Source organism: Podarcis gaigeae (assembly GCF_964106915.1).
Source record: "Podarcis gaigeae genome assembly, chromosome: 5".
Taxonomy (NCBI): Eukaryota; Metazoa; Chordata; class Lepidosauria; order Squamata; family Lacertidae; genus Podarcis; species Podarcis gaigeae.
Window position 1 is genome coordinate 2,025,088 of NC_139681.1, and position 17,853 is coordinate 2,042,940.

The following is a 17,853-nucleotide window of genomic DNA, read 5'->3' on the forward strand; positions in this document are numbered from 1 at the left end:
CGCACGGCCTCCAGGTGTGTTGGCTCCGTCCCGGCTGTAGCAACACTGCTCCAATAGCTCTGTCTGATGCGTCGGTCTCCAGCCTCATCGGCTTCTGCAGATCCACGTGCAGGAGCTGTTCCTCCGAGGCGAACGCCTTCTTTAGCTTTTCGAAGGACCTTTGGGCACTTTCCGTCCAGGCGAACTTCTTCTTGCTACTGAGACAATCCGTGATGGGTGCGGTCAAGTGGGCGAAGTTCTTGATGAACTTCCGGTAGAAGTTGCTGAACCCGAGGAACCTCTGCACATCCTTCCGGGTCTTAGGGGCCTTCCATTCCAGCACTGCCTGCACCTTGCCAGGGTCCATGGCAAGTCCTTTGTCCGACAACTTGTATCCCAGGAATTCCACCTCACGGGCGTGAAATTGGCACTTTTCTAGCTTGACCCACAATTGGTGCTCTAGTAGCCTCTTCAGCACTTCCCTGACGTCCTGGATATGCTGCTTTTCATTGTCCGAATAGATCAGTACGTCGTCCAGAAATGCTACACAGTTTTTGTACAGCAGGGGTCCCAGCACATGGTGCATGAAGCTTTGAAAACAGGCTGAGCCCGATTGTATTCCAAATGGCATGACTAGGTACTCAAAGGCCCCTAGGGGGGGTGAACATGGTGGTTTTCCATTCGTCCCCCTTCCTTATTCTAATCAGATTGTATGCTCCCCGGAGGTCCAGCTTGGTGAAGATCTTGCCCTTCCTCACCCTAGTCAGAATATCATCAATTCTGGGCATTGGGAAGGTCACGGGTTCCGATACAAGGTTCAGTCTTCGAAAGTCAACTACAAGCCTCAGCTGATCCGTGTTTTTCTTGTCCACAAAAAACACAGGGCTGCCCCCCACTGCCTTAGATTCCCTTATGAACCCCCTCTTAAGGTTTTTGTCAATAAAGTCTCGCAACTCCTGCATCTCTCTGTCCGACATGGCATACAGCTTACCCACCGGTAGCTGCGCCCCAGGGAGCAGGTTGATCTGGCAGTCGAAGGACCTATGTGGCGGCAGCTTGTCCGCTTCCCTCTCACTGAAGACTTCCTGTAAATCCATGTACTGTGGCGGCACATCCGCTCTCTGCTTCAGTGTAGTTGCTGCCACTCTGGCCAACCTCATCCTGGGTTTCACCCCTCCTAGACAGTGTTCCAAACAGTGTGCCGACCCGAAGGTGACTGTCCGTTGGTGCCAGGCTACCACTGGATCATGTAGCACTAGCCAGCTCATGCCCAGTATTATCGGAGGTCCCGCCAGTGTGGCCACGTGAAAGGCAATGGTCTCTGTGTGCCTGGAAGCACTCATTCTCATAGGTGGGGTTTGATGTGTCACTTCCCCTCCCAGCAGCTCCCTACCATCTATCGTGGTCACTTGGAGCAGGAAATCAAGTGGCAGCAGGTGGATCTGGTGCTCCAATGCAAACTCCATAAAAAGTCCACTTTTCCTCTAAGACACTCAGACCAATGTACATATATTCCTTCTTTATCTTCCACAGCAGCCCTGTAAGGTAAGTTAGACTGAGAGTCATTAGTTACCCAAAGCTACCCATTGTTTGCAATGGCTGGGTGAATATTTAAGCCTAGGGATCTATTATACACAGTACAGTGAAACTATTTACCTCTCAAAAGAAATGAAAGTTATGTTGTGTGCTAAAACAAATGTTTAAGCATTATAGTTCTGATATATTTCTATGTTTTGTCTTTGGTTCTGTATGAGATGAATGTGGAATATTTGATCTATATTTTCAGATTCATGTACTGGACAGAATGGGGTGGAAAGCCCAAAATTGACAGAGCTGCCATGGATGGTAGTGAACGTACAACATTGGTGCCAAATGTGGGACGGGCTAATGGGCTGACAATTGATTATGCTAAAAGAAGATTGTACTGGACTGATTTGGATACCAACCTAATTGAGTCTTCAAATATGCTAGGTACAGTTTTGCTGGTTTAGCTAGGATTCTTGAAGTCAGCTGAAGTGGGGATCAGGGTATTGAAAATACTGCCTGCTCCAGTAAACCCAACTGCTAAGGTCTCCAGTGAAATCTGACCAGCCGGCTAGCTGGCTGTCTCTTTCCCCCTCTTCCAATCTACTGTATCTGATCCATTCCTCTTGATGTTTCATTGCCTTGTGAAGACTGTCATTCTCCAGTCTGCTCTCATGGTTAGTTATTTCAGTCCCTGTTTTGTGATTGACTGGTTCTGATACTAATTTAGTGCCTTTGTTTTCTGCTGACCCATATTTTGTTTTCTTGCTTATTTTTTAATGGTATGCAATGTTTTGAACTGTGGTGCTTTTGAGAGACAGAAAAGGGGATATATACATTTATTTTACATTGTCAGAATTACTTTGTTTTTTGTTTAAATAATATTTTATTAAGTTTTAAAAATAGCAACAAGCAGAAAAAGGAAAAAACACATACACAAAAATATAAAGTTATAAAATACAAAAAATACATAAGTTTAACTTAGAAATAAAAGAAAAAAGAAAAACAAAAGCAGAATAGAAAAACACATTAAGAAAAAAAAAGAAACACAAAAATCCCTCTTTTTAATTCCTCATTTTGATTCACATATTTTCCTGACTTCCTCACATCTCCCTTTTTTGTATCCCTTTTGAAAATTAATTCAGCAAATTCATATCCAATTAATTTATCTATTATCAATCCAGTCTTATTTTTTACCTTGTTGCTAGAACCCCTTCAGTTCATTTCAATGTCATTAACATTCAGAAATTTTACAATGTTTCTGTAGATAAATTTTAAATTTCCTCCAATCTTCTTCCACCAACTCTTCTCCCTAGTCTCGGATTCTGCCAGTCATTTCCGCCATTTCCATGTAGTCCATTACTTGCATCTGCCATTCTTCCAGAGTGGGTAGATTTTGTGTCTTCCAATGCTTTGCGATGAGTATTCTTGCTGCTGTTGTAGCGTACATAAAGAAAGTTCTGTCCTTCTTTGACACCAATTGGCCGACCATGCCCAGGAGAAAGGCTTAGGGAAAGTGTACTTAAGTACATTCTTCAATTCATTATAGATCATCTCCCAGAAAGCCTTAATTACATTGTCAGAATTACTTTGTTCTGGTGTGACTAAAAGGTTTTCCCATAAATTTCTCCATTCTCCATTCATTCATTTGCAAAGTTTCACTTACTGTATTTTTCGCTCTATAAGATGCACTTTTTCCCCTCCAAAAAATGAGGGGAAATGTGTTTGCGTCCTATGGAGCGAATGCAGGCTCCTTGGCTTCAACGATAGCAATGCTAAGTCTCCAAAGCGCAGAGGGAGCACTCCCTCCACACTCCGGAGGCTTCGCATTGCTTTCGCTGAAGCCTGGAGAGCGAGAGGGGTCGGTGCGCACCAACCCCTCTCACTCTCCAGTCTTCAGGGATGGCCCCCTGAAGCCTTCCGAACGCAGCGCAAGTTCCCGCTGCGTTCTGGAGGCTTCAGGTTCCTTTCGCTGAAGCCAGGAGAGTCTGCGCTCAGAAGGCTTCAGGGATAGCCGCGCGCAGCCTCTCCCAGCAGGGAGAGGTTGCACAGGGCTATGGCTTCTTTAGCCCCACGCAGCCTCTCCCAGCAGGGAGAGATTGCACGGGGCTAAAGAGGAAGCCAAGACAGCGCTGTCTTGGCTTGTGCCATAGCCGTGCGCAGCCCCTCTGGAAGGGAGAGGTTGCGCGCAGCCTGTACGCTGCTCTTTCGGGCTGGGGGGGGAATAAGATTTTTTTTCTTGATTCCCCCCCCCCTAAAAAACTAGGTGTGCCCTATGGTCCAGTGTGCCCTATGGAGTGAAAAATACGGTAATACTTGTTTATCAAAAGGAGCTCAGGGTGGCATGCATTATTCTCCTTGCAGCAACCCTGTGAGGTAGGTTAGTGATTGGATCAAGGTTACACAGCGTAGATTTGAAACTGAGTGCAAATTTGAAACTGAGCTCCCAACTTGTAGTCCTACTAGCTAATCACTGCACCACACTGGCTCTCATGTTCATTATATCTATGAGTTACTGTAGATGTATTTGATTGCAACTGTCCTTCCGAGTGTGGGAGAGGTGGGGAAATCTTGACATCAGTATATATATATTTTTCTAAAACAGGTCTTGACCGTGATGTTATAGCAGATGACTTGCCTCATCCATTTGGTCTGACTCAGTACCAGGATTACATCTATTGGACAGACTGGAGCCGGCGAAGCATTGAACGTGCCAACAAGACCAGTGGCCAAAACAGAACTGTCATCCAAAACCACTTGGATTATGTGATGGATATCCTAGTCTTCCATTCATCTCGTCAAGCGGGCTGGAACGAATGTGCCTCCAGTAATGGGCATTGTTCCCACCTCTGCTTGGCAGTGCCTGTTGGTGGTTTTGTCTGCGGATGTCCAGCTCACTATTCCTTGAATTCTGACAACAGAACATGTAGTGGTAAGCCATAAACACAGTTAGGTGGTGCAGAGGGCAAAGGGCTATGTTTTCGTGGTTCGTCTCAAATATTACAGTAATGTTTGAAATTCAAACCAAAATGAGCTATAGCTGTAGTGGATGGAGCAGGAATATGCCAAATACTGAGCCATTTCCACTTGTAACATAGACAGGTTTGTTGATATAACTTGAATTATGCAAGATTTGAATATAGGTTGCATGTGTTAGGCTTTTTGTTTTTTATTCATGGCTGAAAAACTTATTAATTTTCTGTTTAGTTGTTTCCCTAAATGCTCAAAATACATTGTATGAATTAGTTCTCTAATCCTAACACTAAGCATAGGCCACTAGTAATATACCTATATTTCAGATTGCAGAACTCAGGGGGCCTAGAGCCTTGTTGGAGGCTATCCAGCAAGTTCATGCCTGACAACATGCTTGAATTTAAGATTTGAGCTTAATTCTTAATACTAAAGCCATAATGGAGACTATCAAGATTTAAAAAATTGTGTGTGAAAAACAATTTGTATGTCACACACCCCTCGCTGTTTAGTTAGTTTTGTTTTGTTTTTGCCAATTAATTAAAGATAGCAGCCCTAATTTGCTAAGTAGCATAAACATGTTTTTGTTAAATGAATAGTTTAATAATTGTTTTTGAAAATGACCGGTTGGCTTTTTTGTATTTATGTTTAAGCCCCTACCAGTTTCCTGCTCTTCAGTCAGAAGAATGCAATAAATCGCATGGTGATAGATGAGCAGCAGAGTCCAGATATTATCCTTCCAATCCATAGCCTCAGGAACATCCGAGCCATTGACTATGACCCTGTAGACAAGCACCTCTACTGGATTGACTCTCGGCAAAACATTATCAGGAGGTCACAGGAGGATGGCAGTCAGGTATCTGAAGTGTGGGTCCTTTGGGTTTCCAAAGGGGGTGGGGAGGAGGAATAGGGATCTTTAAAATGGTATTCATGTTCTAAATATTTTATAAATGAATTTTGTATACTAAAATCTACTGAGTACATGTTTGCTAGTGGAATATGGTCATAGATGGAGAACAGATGTAAATAGGAATACCTCAATTTTGAGGAGGAGATCATATTATATTTCAACCCTACCTATCTCTTAGTTTTATGAGTCTTTGGTGAATTAGCTAAAATTAGCACAGATGCTGTAGATTTGTGAACAGATATCCCACAAAACTAGTAAAATACAACATTTGAGAGACCTTGCTTTAGAAGTAGAACCATAGAATATGTTATATTTTTTTTCTGTCCCTATTAAAATGGGCATGAGAAGTCAAGCTGATGTTTAAATATTCTGAATATATGTACTAAACCTCCTTCTGATATCTGAATATTAACTGTAGATTGTGTGTTACAAACAGTGCCAACCTGGTGAATTTAATATCAAAGACTGCATTTATCTGGACAGCTATTTTACTTCCTTGTTCACTTTAAAATAAAATAAAATGAAAATGAAATAAAAGACAACAGCAGGGGTGCATTCAAATGCTTCAACACGCACTAAATTGGGAAACATTTCCTGTTATATTCAAAAATGAACTCATGCATGGATAGATACATGGCACCAACTGTGGGAACCACATACCGCTGACACAGCAATCTCTCTCTATTGGAATTATAGTAGAAGCATGAAAATGAGAAGTGCTGCACTTTTAATGGATTATTGAATCTTTCTTCCTTCCTTGCTTTCTTTCTTTCTAAACCGCCCTATACCCGAAGGTCTCAGGGCAGTATTTATATTTGATATAAGTTTATGTGACTTTTTGTATTGTATCAGATTGTTAATGTTTGAGGTTTTATTATGCTTTTAAATGTGTTGGAAGCCACCCTGAGTGGCTGGGGCAACCCATCCAAATGGGAGAGAAAGAAAGAAAGAAAGAAAGAAAGAAAGAAAGAAAGAAAGAAAGAACATTATTATTATATTCTGTTTCAACGCTTGGCTGTAACTTGAGCCAAGGAACTTTGAGGCTCTGAATTATTGTAAAGCCATTGCTTTCATCATATAGTAATTCTGCATTGTGTGGCTAATTCTCTTCTGGCTGCTTCCTTGGATCAGTCTTCAATCTTTTTCTTTCCACCCCAGAGCTTTACGGTTGTGATGAGTCCAGTTCCAAATCAAAACCTAGACATACAACCCTATGATCTGAGTATTGACATCTACAGTCGTTATGTTTATTGGACTTGTGAAGCCACAAATGTAATCAATGTTACACGCCTGGATGGAAGGCTGATGGGGGTGGTGCTGAAAGGAGATCAGGATAGGCCCAGGGCCATTGTTGTGAACCCAGAAAAAGGGTAGGTAGAGTGTTGCATGGAATATACATTCTTAAAACTCAGCAATTAAAGCGCCAGGTTCTCTTTTTTATCAGCTCACCTTTTTGAAATAGAAGGTGCTTCTGTGACAAGAGTAACTGATGGAAGAACGGTTGACAGCAGAGTGGAACGACATGTTGGGTGGACTTAGAGACTGGTAGAGGGATGGCAGTGGGGAGTGTGGCTGTGTAAGAGAGAAAAACGGGGTGGGGGAAATAAAATGAGAGAGATTGCTGTAGTTGAATAGTTAGAGGATAGCTGTTATGAAATTTGACATTGATAGTTATTGGATCAGGGAAGTATAACTTTAAAATATATATAATATCAACATCTTAGATATTATGCTCCATAAATAAATATATGGGGAAGGACAGCTTTTAAGAAAAGGACATAAATGATCTAACTCTGTTTTTATAGGTACATGTATTTCACCAATCACCAGGAGAGGTCTCCTCCTAAAATAGAAAGGGCTGCATTAGATGGAACTGAACGTGAGGTCTTATTTTCCAGTGGACTGAGCAAGCCTGTAGCCTTGGCAATTGACAACCAGTTGGGGAAGTTATTCTGGGCAGATTTTGACCTCCGGAAAATTGAGAGCAGTGACCTTTCAGGTAGAGTAAAACAACAATTTCCTTTTACCAATTTTAATCAGTGTTGTAAGTATTTCATAAACTGGTAGGAAGGAATGGGTATTCTCTCTTGCTCCGTTGCTGGTTTCCCCTTTCCTCTTTATATTTTCATTGTAGTGAATTTGCAGAAATTTCTGTGAGGCAAGAACAGACTACGCTCAGTTTAAATATACAGTCATACCTCGGGTTAAACGTGTTTCAGGTTGAGCATTTTCTGGTTACGCTCCGTGGCTACCAGGAAGTAATGGAGCATATTGCTTCCGGGTTTTGCCGCATGCGCAGACACTCAAAATGACGTCACGCAAATGCGTGGAAGTGGCGAATCGCAACCTGCAGGCAAGGGTTGTGTTCACGTCAGGATGCGAACGGGGCTCCGGAACAGATCCTGTTTGCATCCAGAGGTACCACTGTAGTAACAGAATTGCTAGTGTACCCATTGAGCATTTTCTTGCGCTAAGCTCTATGGAATTGGGTGATAACCAGCTCTGTAAAGCAGCTTATCAGTATGTTTTAGACTATTATTATTTTCCAGGACTGAGCTCTGCATTCATCTTGAGAGTGTCAACTAAGGGATGGATTGGATCTTCTGGCTAGAATCCAGAACGGACCTACAACTAATTGGAAACACCAATTTTTTTCCTTGGTATCCACTCCTGAAAACAGTATTTTAGAGTTCATTATCTGACCAAACTCTCACTGGTTTCCTTAGGAAGTGCTTATATTGAGCTGCATTTCCAAGTGATGCCCATTGCAGTCTTGGATGGCTGCTATATAACAAGGTCTTCTCCATAGACAGAGCGTGTATTTGTAGTCAACTTCAGGTCAACACTCATTATCTGTTAGCCTGTCCCCTGTGGCTGGGCAATATTTGGTTTTCAGCATCGCAATATACCACCAGCTAAACATCATGATTTTTCAGTACATCATGATGTCTGATAGCATGCTTCAACTCATACATGCCAACTTCATGGGTCTGAGGACAGTTCAGTGCCCCAAAGTATGCTGGGATGGGGCTGAGGGGCCGGCCCCAGCTGGGCCTCCCCGTGGTGGTGGATGACCTCCCTGGGCCTCACAGCCTCCTCCCAACATGCGTAATGTTACATGTGTGTGACGTCATGCACATGCAATGAGCCCCCCCCCCCAACGTCGCGTGGAACTCTGCGCCTCTATGCAATTTTGTGGGCATTTTTACAATTTAAGTAAGTAGTTGATTTAATAAAAATATTAAATAAATTTCCATATAATATATTTAATATATTTTCAACTAAATTAAGAGTAGTTCAAGTTGCATCTGTTTCCGCACTCAGAGGTCTAAGTGGAATAAGCCCCATTGAATTCAGCAGGGCTTGCTTGTGAGTAGACACATTTTCTTGCACTGCTTACTGGCAAACATTCTCCCCATCATTCTCACCTCATGTCACATAGTACCCAACCTCCTATTTCAGCATAAGGCAGCTAGTTAAATCTTTCTCCTCCATTTCCCCTTGCCACAGAAGGACCCCCCCCAAAAAAAAACCCCATCTCAAAGGGAGGGAGGGAGGGAAGCAAAGAGATAGTAAAGGTAAAGGGACCCCTGACCATTAGGTCCAGACGTGACCGACTCTGGGGCTGCGGCGCTCATCTCGCTTTACTGGCCGAGGGAGCCGGCGTACGGCTTCCGGGTCATGTGGCTAGCATGACCAGAGCAATGCACGGAAACGCTGTTTACCTTCCCACTGGAATGGTACCTATTTATCTACTTGCACTTTGACGTGCTTTCGAACTGCTAGGTTGGCAGGAGCAGGGACCGAGCAATGGGAGCTCACCGGGATTCGAGCCGCCAACCTTCTGATCGGCAAGTCCCAGGCTCTGTGGTTTAACCCACAGCGCTACCCGTGTCCCTTCAAGCAAAGAGATAGCCTCCTTTAAATAAAATTTTAAAACCTTCATTTTATTGAGAACCAACAATGTAAACACCACCAGAAAATCAAAATCAAAATGCTCCCCCCTCATGGGTGTGGATCTTTGATTGTCTAGCCATGGGGGGTTCCTCCTGGATTGTTGGCAGGCTCTGCACAATTAGCTAAGTGCTGAAGAGTTTTGGGGGTGAGAGCAGGCAGTTCAGCTTGAGTTTGTGCTGGTTTGTGTAAGTTTACAGGTGAGGGCTTATTGTCATCACGAGAGGAGGGAGGAGCAGGGAGAGATGGTGCCTGCTCTCAAGAAAAGTTCAGCTGAGCTCTCCCCTGGGAAGCTGTCAGTCTCCACCTTTTGTTCATATTTCACTCAAGTGTTTCAACCAGGCAATATGCCTTATCATGATGTCATTTCAACAACCGTATTCAGTGGTATAGCAGTTTATACAGACCCAAGAGATTGCCTTCTGAAACTTCCATTTGCACAAGCAAGCAAGTAAGTACACCCCCACAAAAATGGTCCTGATAGTCTCTTTTGAGAGACAATAATAGCTTTGTGACATGCAAAGTGGCTCCCTATGCACTGGCCGTCAAAAAAATAAAAACAAGGAAAAGGAATTAAATAAAATCACTATAAATTGTTGTGGTGATTGGGAGGTTCAATATGAAATCAAGCTGGATTTGCGTTTGTTGGTGTCTTTGGTAACTTTTCTCTCTTACATCATGAATGTTGTCATGGATGTATGATCTGCGTTATTTTATTAATACTGTTACTACAAATTTGTCAAGGCCGTGGGCAACAATCGTATGAGCATAAAAATATAAATTTCTCTAAGATCTAGTCTTTAAAAGTTGTTGTTTTTATTATGCTGATATAGTTCAATTTTAATTGTGATGAAAGCCACTGTGACGGACAGCAGAAGCAGACCAGAGCCTGACGATGCAGTCCCCCTGAAATTCCACCAGAGGGCTGGAGCCTCTCTCTGATTGGCTACAGAGTCACCTAGACACAGAAGGGGGAGGAGCAGCACTCTGGGAGGGAGAATAAAAGGAGCTGTTTCTGAGGGAGAGAGGGAGATAAGGCTAAGGTTCAGGTTCAGGGAAGGTTGAGAAGATAGATAGGGCTGGATGGCAGAGGAGAGCTAGGGAGCAGGATAGGATTTGACTGAGGGAGACCTGGTTCTGAGTTCCGTTAAGCATCCACCCTGAGGAGACCATCTGGAGCAAGAGGACAGAGCCTCCTCGTGTGGAGGGTCGGGGAAGGAATGCAGACCGGAGTGTTCTGGGAGGTGGAACCTGAGGGAATTCAGGCTCCCTGGAGGGGAGAGTTCTTCCGGGTCCAGAAGACTCCCAGGAACAAGGGGTCTGTTAGACCTTTGGGAATACCTCAGGTAGTTAAGAGAGCGGAAAGTGAGGGAAAGTGCCCCTCACTCGTCTTAACCTAGGAGGGAAGCTGGGCTGCTTTAAAAGTGTTTAACTGCCAAAGCTAAGTAACAGAAGCTAATGTTTAAGAAGAGCTATACCCATAGAATTGTATTTAAGCCTGTGTCATCTTTTTACCTCGTTTTAGAAATAAGTTAACTTCTACTTGAAAGAACGCATTTCCTGACCTGTTTTGTTTCACAATCTTCTTTTTTAATAAAACTTTTCTTGTTTGCTTGATCAGCTGCTGCCTGAGACTCTAAATCACTAAGTTTTCCCTCACACAAGTTCCTCCACATGATAGCCTGTGGTAAATTGAACAACTTCATGTAATTGGCATGCAGTGTTGCTCTATATTTAATTACAGTGGTACCTCGGGTTACAGACGCTTCAGGTTACAGACTCCGCTAACCCAGAAATTGTGCTTCAGGTTAAGAACTTTGCTTCAGGATGAGAACAGAAATCGTGCTCCGGCAGCACAGTAGCAGCAGGAGGCCCCATTGGCTAAAGTGGTGCTTCAGGTTAAGAACAGTTCCAGGTTAAGAACGGACCTCCGGAACAAATTAAGTTCTTAACCCGAGGTACCACTGTATTAATTGGTGATAAGTGGCAGGATTTGCTACATATTAGTTATGTAATTCAACATGTATATTAGAAGGACAGGTTTTACAGACCCCCACCCACCCACCCACCCACTGTCCTGGATCAGACAAACAGTTCACCTAGTACAGCATTCTGTTTCCCACAGTGGCCCACCAGATGTCTTTGGGAAATCTAAGTTTGAGGGCAAAAGCTGTCTCCCACTGCTGAAACCTGGTGGTTGGTATTCAGGGCACAGTGTCTTGTAATCTAGAGTTTACATATAGCACACAGGGGGTGTTGAGGGCTTTTGTTCCATCTTCTGGCTGTTGGCCATTGGGGTGCCTCAGGATGCGTCTTTTCCTCTTGTTTGTCTGAGGGAGGCTGTGAGGAATCCTGAACACTTAGGGAGATTGCTTGCTTCCTTTCAGCCCAAAACTAATGTAATCCAGATATTAAGATGGGTTGGGAAATTTGTTCATCTGGATAGAGACTTGTAATCCGTTTTGGATGGGGTGATTTCATGAGGTGATGTTCTCCTTGGAAGACCAACCCAGCACGTGAGGGGGGGCAGTGAGTAGTTACTTGGTGCATTATTTCTCATTGAACCCTTGTTGCCACATTTTTCAACTATATTTCCTCTCCACTCCATAGGAGCCAATCGGATAGTCTTAGAAGATACCAACATACTACAACCAGTAGGTCTGACTGTGTTTGAAAACTGGCTGTACTGGATTGACAGACATCAACAGATGATTGAAAAAATTGACACAACACTTCGAGAGGGACGTATGAAAGTTCAGGCTCGTATTACCCAGCTCAGCGATATTCATGCTGTTAAGGAACTCAACATACAGGAGTACAGTAAGTGTCAAGCAACATAACAGGGAAGGAAAAACTAAATGACCCATATCATACATGGTTAAGATTTTGTTGGTTTCTTTATTAAGCTGTTCACTACCATTGAGGGATCCCCGAGGAAACTCCTAATGAGCCGTAGGGTTACCTGGAATGTAATTTGGAAACCACTGATATATGCTGTATTTTATTTTTAAAAAACAGTTTTAATACATGAACAATAAGTTTCCACTTTTATTTTGCTCCGTAGGACAGCACCCCTGTTCCCAAGATAATGGTGGTTGCTCACACATTTGCATTGTCAAAGGTGATGGAACGACACGTTGTTCCTGCCCTGTGCACCTTGTCTTGCTTCAGGACGAACTTTCTTGTGGAGGTAAAGCTTCTTTTTATTTTGTTTCCATTTTTAAGTGGCATCATTCCCCCTATATAAGTCAATACATGGAGGGACGCAGGTGGCGCTGTGGTCTAAACCACTGAGCCTAGGGCTTGCCAATCAGAAGGTCAGTGGTTCGAATCCCCGCGATGGGGTGAGCTCCCATTGCTCGGTCCCTGCTCCTGCCAACCTAGCAGTTCGAAAGCACATCAAAGTGTTGGGAAGTGGGAAGCCCAGGTAGTGCTAACCACGACTAAAATCATATCATTCTAAATCATGATTAAAATAGAGCTGGCTTGGGGTGGGGTGGGGGAAAGATTTGTACTAAAGAGGGAAGAAGGAGTGCACAAGCTTGCATCTTGCTCCAAACCATTGTTAAGAGAGATGCCTCTGCAGTCCAAGGCTAGACATTTAGGGCAGTTAACATTTTTTCTCTGTCTCTGACCTTACAGAGAAAGTGTGAGGATTTTGAAGTGTTAAACCAATGTGAATTAGTTACCGTATTTTTCGTCCCATAGGACGCACCTACTTTTTTGGGGGGGAAATAAAGGGAAAAAAAATTTCCTTTATTTTTCCCCCCAAAACCAGGTAGGGGAACAGTGGGATGGCGGTGCTGCGCCTCCCCGCTGTCCCCCGAGCTTGTGGGGCTGGCCCATGTCTGCCTGGCGCGAGGGGCGCTCTGCTTCAGGGCGCCCCGCACGTCGGGCGGCAGGCTACAGTCCGCAGCATGGGGAGCCCTCTGTTTCAGGGCGCCCCACGCGCCCCCCGGGTGCGCAAGGCTTGCCAACACCAGCGCGGAGCACGGGCCGTCCTCCGAAGGGCGCCCCATGCTCCGCGCTGCCAGCTGCCGCCTGCAAGCCTTGCGCTCTCGGGGGGAGATCCCCCGGGTGCGCAAGGCTGGCCAACACCAGCGCGGAGCACGGGGCGGCCTCCAAAGGGCGCCCCGTGCTCCGTGCTGCCGGCTGCCGCCCGCAAGCCTTGCGCTCCCGGGGGGAGATCCCCCGGGTGCGCAAGGCTTGCCGACACCAGCGTGGAGCACGGGGCGTCCTCCGAAGGGCGCCCCGTGCTGCCGGCTGCCGCCCGCAAGGCTTGCGCTCACGGGGGGGATCCCCCGGGTGCGCAAGGCTTGCCGACACCAGCGCGGAGCACGGGGTGTCCTCCAAAGGGTGCCCGTGCTCCGTGCTGCTGCCCGCCGCCCGCAAGCCTTGCGCTCACGGGGAGGGGATCCCCCGGGTGCGCAAGGCTGACCAACACCAGCGCGGAGCACAGGGCGGCCTCCAAAGGGCGCCCCATGCTCCGCGCTGCCAGCTGCCGCCTGCAAGCCTTGCGCTCTCGGGGGGAGATCCCCCGGGTGCGCAAGGCTGGCCGACACCTGCGCGGAGCACGGGGCGGCCTCCAAAGGGTGCCCCGTGCTCCGCGCTGCCGCCCGCAAGCCTTCGGCTCCCAGGGGAGATCCCCGGGTGCGCAAGGCTAGCGGACACCTGCGCAAAGCACTGGGCGTCCTCCGGAGGGCGCCCCGTGCTCCGCGCTGCAGGCTGCCGCCCGCAAGCCTTGCGCGCCCGGGGGAACTCCCTCCGGGCGTGCAAGGCTTGTGGATAGCTTCCTGGAGCCTGGAGAGCGAGAGACGTCGGTGTGCACCGACGCCTCTCGCTCTCCAGGCTTCAGCGAAAGCCTGCATTCGCCCCATAAGACGCACACACATTTCCCCTTCATTTTTGGAGGGGAAAAAGTGCGTCTTATAGGGCGGAAAATACGGTAGCTTATTTCCACAGCAAACATGTCTACATGCTAGAACAAGGGTATTTCAGCAATGTTTTCCTAGACATTTAATGCTATGTTAAAATGTAAGTGTATGTGAGAAAGAGAAAGAAATAGATATCTCCAAATTTATGCTCCATTCAATCGATAGTATCTACAGTTTTGCTAACTAGGGTGGAATCTACACAGCAATAAAAACCGTTCTGTAAATGCTTTTTTTAAAGTGTTTTTAAAAATACATTGAATTTTCTATAAGGCTCAGCATCACCATCTAGTGTCACATTGTATATTTCACTTAAAGCACACTTGAAATGTTTTATTTGCAGTTGTATAGCTGAGTCCTAGGTGTGAACAGCTGCAGTGAGCTTGTGGTGGTGACTGAAAGGAGCTTAAAAAGCCCTCGCTCTGAAACAAGGCCTATTGAATGCATTTATAGAAAGCACATAACTAGACACTGAGTCACTGTGGTGCACCCATCCCTTTTTATATCCCTTTTTAATGTTTTCATATAGACTTATTGCAGAACATTGGAACATGAGCTGCCTTCATGAACACAACTGGATTGCACTAAAAACAGAACTCTTCATGTCCAACTGAAACATAAAGGCATAATAAGGAGCTTATTGCCCAGGCAGGTGCATTATATGACCCATAAGAGCAGCAAAATAACCAGACTGTACAACAGTGATGGGATAAAATCAGGCCAAAACTTTACTAGTTCATAATTCCACAAGCCCCATATTGATGGAATGATTCCACTGGGTTTGGACTACTACAAACCTGTTCCATAGGAGCTGGCCAGTGTTGAACGTTCCCGTGGTGCAAGCCAAGCAAGCAAGATCTCACTGGGGGACCAGGGTGCAGATTCCAACCAGGCAGATACCCAACCCAAGCTTGGGTTTGCTGTGGCCCCTGTGTTGATCCTATCCAATGCCATTTCCACCCTCATACAAACAATGTTCTTCCACCTAACAAAGGAAGGCCATAATTTCACTGAGGGAAAGTGGGGAGGGAAGCCCAACGAAGTGCCAATCAGGTTGAGGGGGGCAGGAATCCTTTCTGGCCCTGTCAACCAGCAACCCAAAATTGCTCAGTGTAGGCTCTAACCTGAGGGTGGGCAGACAGGATGCTCTCAAAGCAAAATGGCTCTGAGTTCCAGGGAAAGAAGCCTTATATAGGCTTTCTCCCTCCCCCTTGCAAGGACTCATAGTACAACTTTTTCCCATGAGCCATTGCACAGAGAGGATAGTGGGCAAAACCTTGCCCAGTATTTTGTGCAATCTATAGGCCACAGCGCCGCCAAGCAAAGGCACTTTTTGGGCATGGAACACCTAGCAGAGGTGTGTGTGTGTGAACTTAACAGCCTAGTGCAGGGGTCAGCAACCTTTTTCAGCTGTGGGCCAGTCCACAGTCCCTCAGACCATGTGGTGGGCCGGACTATATTTTGAAGAAAAAAATGAATGAATTCCTATGCCCCCAAAATAACCTAGAGATGCATTTTAAATAAAAGCACACATTCTACTCATGTAGAAACATCAGGCAGGCCCCACAAATAACCCAGAGATGCATTTTAAATAAAAGGACACATTCTAATAATGTAAAAACATGCTGATTCCCAGACTGTGGGCCGGATTGAGAAGGCGATTGGGCCGCATCCGGCCCCTGGGCCTTAGGTTGCCTACCAATGCCTAGTGAGATGAGAAGAAAAGACAAAACTCAGCAGATTAGACCCAAGTGCTCGTTGTTCCCAACAGTGCCCAACAAAGCAACTGTTGCCCTGTTTATAACTAAGTATTTCATTTAGTGTATTGCCCAGAAGTGCCCTAAAATACTGCAAAGTTTGTATGCTAGTTGGCATAAGAGTAATGGCTCATGGCTTTCAGTTTATATAACCAAATGGCCCAAAGTACAACTCATCTGTGCCATAGCTTGACAACAGGCTAGTGGATTTCTCATTTTAAAACAAAGGGAGGAGAGACAGAGAGGGAAGATTTTACAAAGAGTTGTGTAGCTGGACATGGGATTGCCCACTCCCTCCTCAGATTGAAATCTGCCTTCTTTCTTTGGTTGTGGCACTTTCAAAACCATAGTGAGAGTAGCTGGGAGGGGCAGTAGGAGGGAGGGGTGGGGTGAGTCAGGCATCCTCACAATATCTCCTTGAGGATAATCCCAGGGACAAAATAACAAAATATAAATAGACCCATTATCAGCACTAGGTTGCATTTTTTTTATTTAACACTGATGTTGTTTTGAACCCGGAGTGTCTATTGCTCTTGAAACCATGTAGATCTTGAGTAGAAAAGACATTACATTAGAGGCTGTTTCTGGTCTGCTGTGTAGATTCCGGAGTTTAGTTTGACTATACATCATTGCATCACCAAAGTTCAGTCATTGCAGTGGGAGAGGCAGAGGTTGGTTGTTCACAATTCAAGCAGAGCCTTAGTTTTGGTTTTCCATAAATACGGCTTCTATCTTCCCATAGATATTTTTGACACTTGATCAGACGTTTATGTGCTGTTACTTCACAGTTTCATTCTTCTGAAAAAAAACCAAAACTTTTTCGTAACAGAACCACCAACATGCTCTCCTCAGCACTTCACGTGTTTCACAGGGGAGATTGACTGTATTCCTGCGGCTTGGCGCTGTGATGGGTTCACTGAATGTGAAGATGCCAGTGATGAAAAGAACTGCCCTATGTGCTCAGAGTCCCAGTTCCAGTGCGAGAGTGGCCAGTGCATTGACAGTATCCTTCAGTGCAATGGAGAAGCAAATTGTCAGGATAGCTCAGATGAAAAGAAATGTGAAGGTATTAATTTTTCCAGCTCATGAAAGAAACTGGAAAATTGATTTGGAGATGAAAAGGAAGAGGAACAGTGGCAACTTTTTAAACAATCTTGATATATGTATTTCAAACAACGAAAATCTCTTTAGAATGAATTGTCTGTTCTAACAAATACCTACTGCTGTATGTATTCTGTGCAGCAATAAGAAGTCCAATTCTGAGCTTAGGAAATCCAGTTTCTTTACTAAGAGAAACTGAATTCTGAAACTTACTGAAACCTTGCAAATTGAGTGAATTTGCATAGTTCCTGCTTTGTAATTTTACCAGTTTGTGTATTCCAATTTTGTTTGCTGTTGGGAAAAGCAAAGAGTCACATGGGACAAGCATTGGAAGCCTTTTCAGTCCCCAGCCCCCGGCTCACACTTTTAAGCATATATTTACAGCCCAAATGATTTAAAATTTGCAAAACTCAAATTCTTGAGAAGCTGAATTTTGCATTCAGTGCCATAGACTCTCTGACTTGTGAGGAGTGATACCTGCCCTCTTCCCATTGGCAACTCCCTTTGTCCCTTCTTCCTTTATGAAATTTTCTGAAATGGATGGAGGAAGGGAGAGCTAGAAAACAAGAGTGATTTTTATCTCTCACACGCTCTCTCAAGCCTGTTCCTCGCATGCTTGAGGTTTTAGGTAACATATAGTGGGCTACAATAGTGGTTTCTGAATTGCTAGAGGGTCTCTAGAGAAGGTGGATTAGGGTCTTATTGATTCTCCCTATTTACACCTGCT

General features: G+C 45.0%; 1 protein-coding gene across 2 annotated transcripts in view; it reads left to right on the plus strand.

The window, feature by feature from the left end:
• Nucleotides 1-17,853, plus strand: part of LRP6 (LDL receptor related protein 6) — a 100,411-nt gene that overhangs the window by 69,627 nt on the left and 12,931 nt on the right. The window contains exons 11-18 of one of the 2 annotated variants that reach the window (XM_083738713.1): nt 1,766-1,950; nt 4,109-4,435; nt 5,127-5,329; nt 6,542-6,753; nt 7,189-7,382; nt 11,948-12,157; nt 12,402-12,527; nt 16,855-17,091. In XM_083738713.1, the coding sequence (XP_083594839.1) occupies nt 1,766-1,950; nt 4,109-4,435; nt 5,127-5,329; nt 6,542-6,753; nt 7,189-7,382; nt 11,948-12,157; nt 12,402-12,527; nt 16,855-17,091 (1,694 nt within the window). The remainder of the gene's footprint in view (nt 1-1,765; nt 1,951-4,108; nt 4,436-5,126; nt 5,330-6,541; nt 6,754-7,188; nt 7,383-11,947; nt 12,158-12,401; nt 12,528-16,854; nt 17,092-17,853) is intronic. The other variant, XM_083738714.1, reaches the window with a different exon arrangement.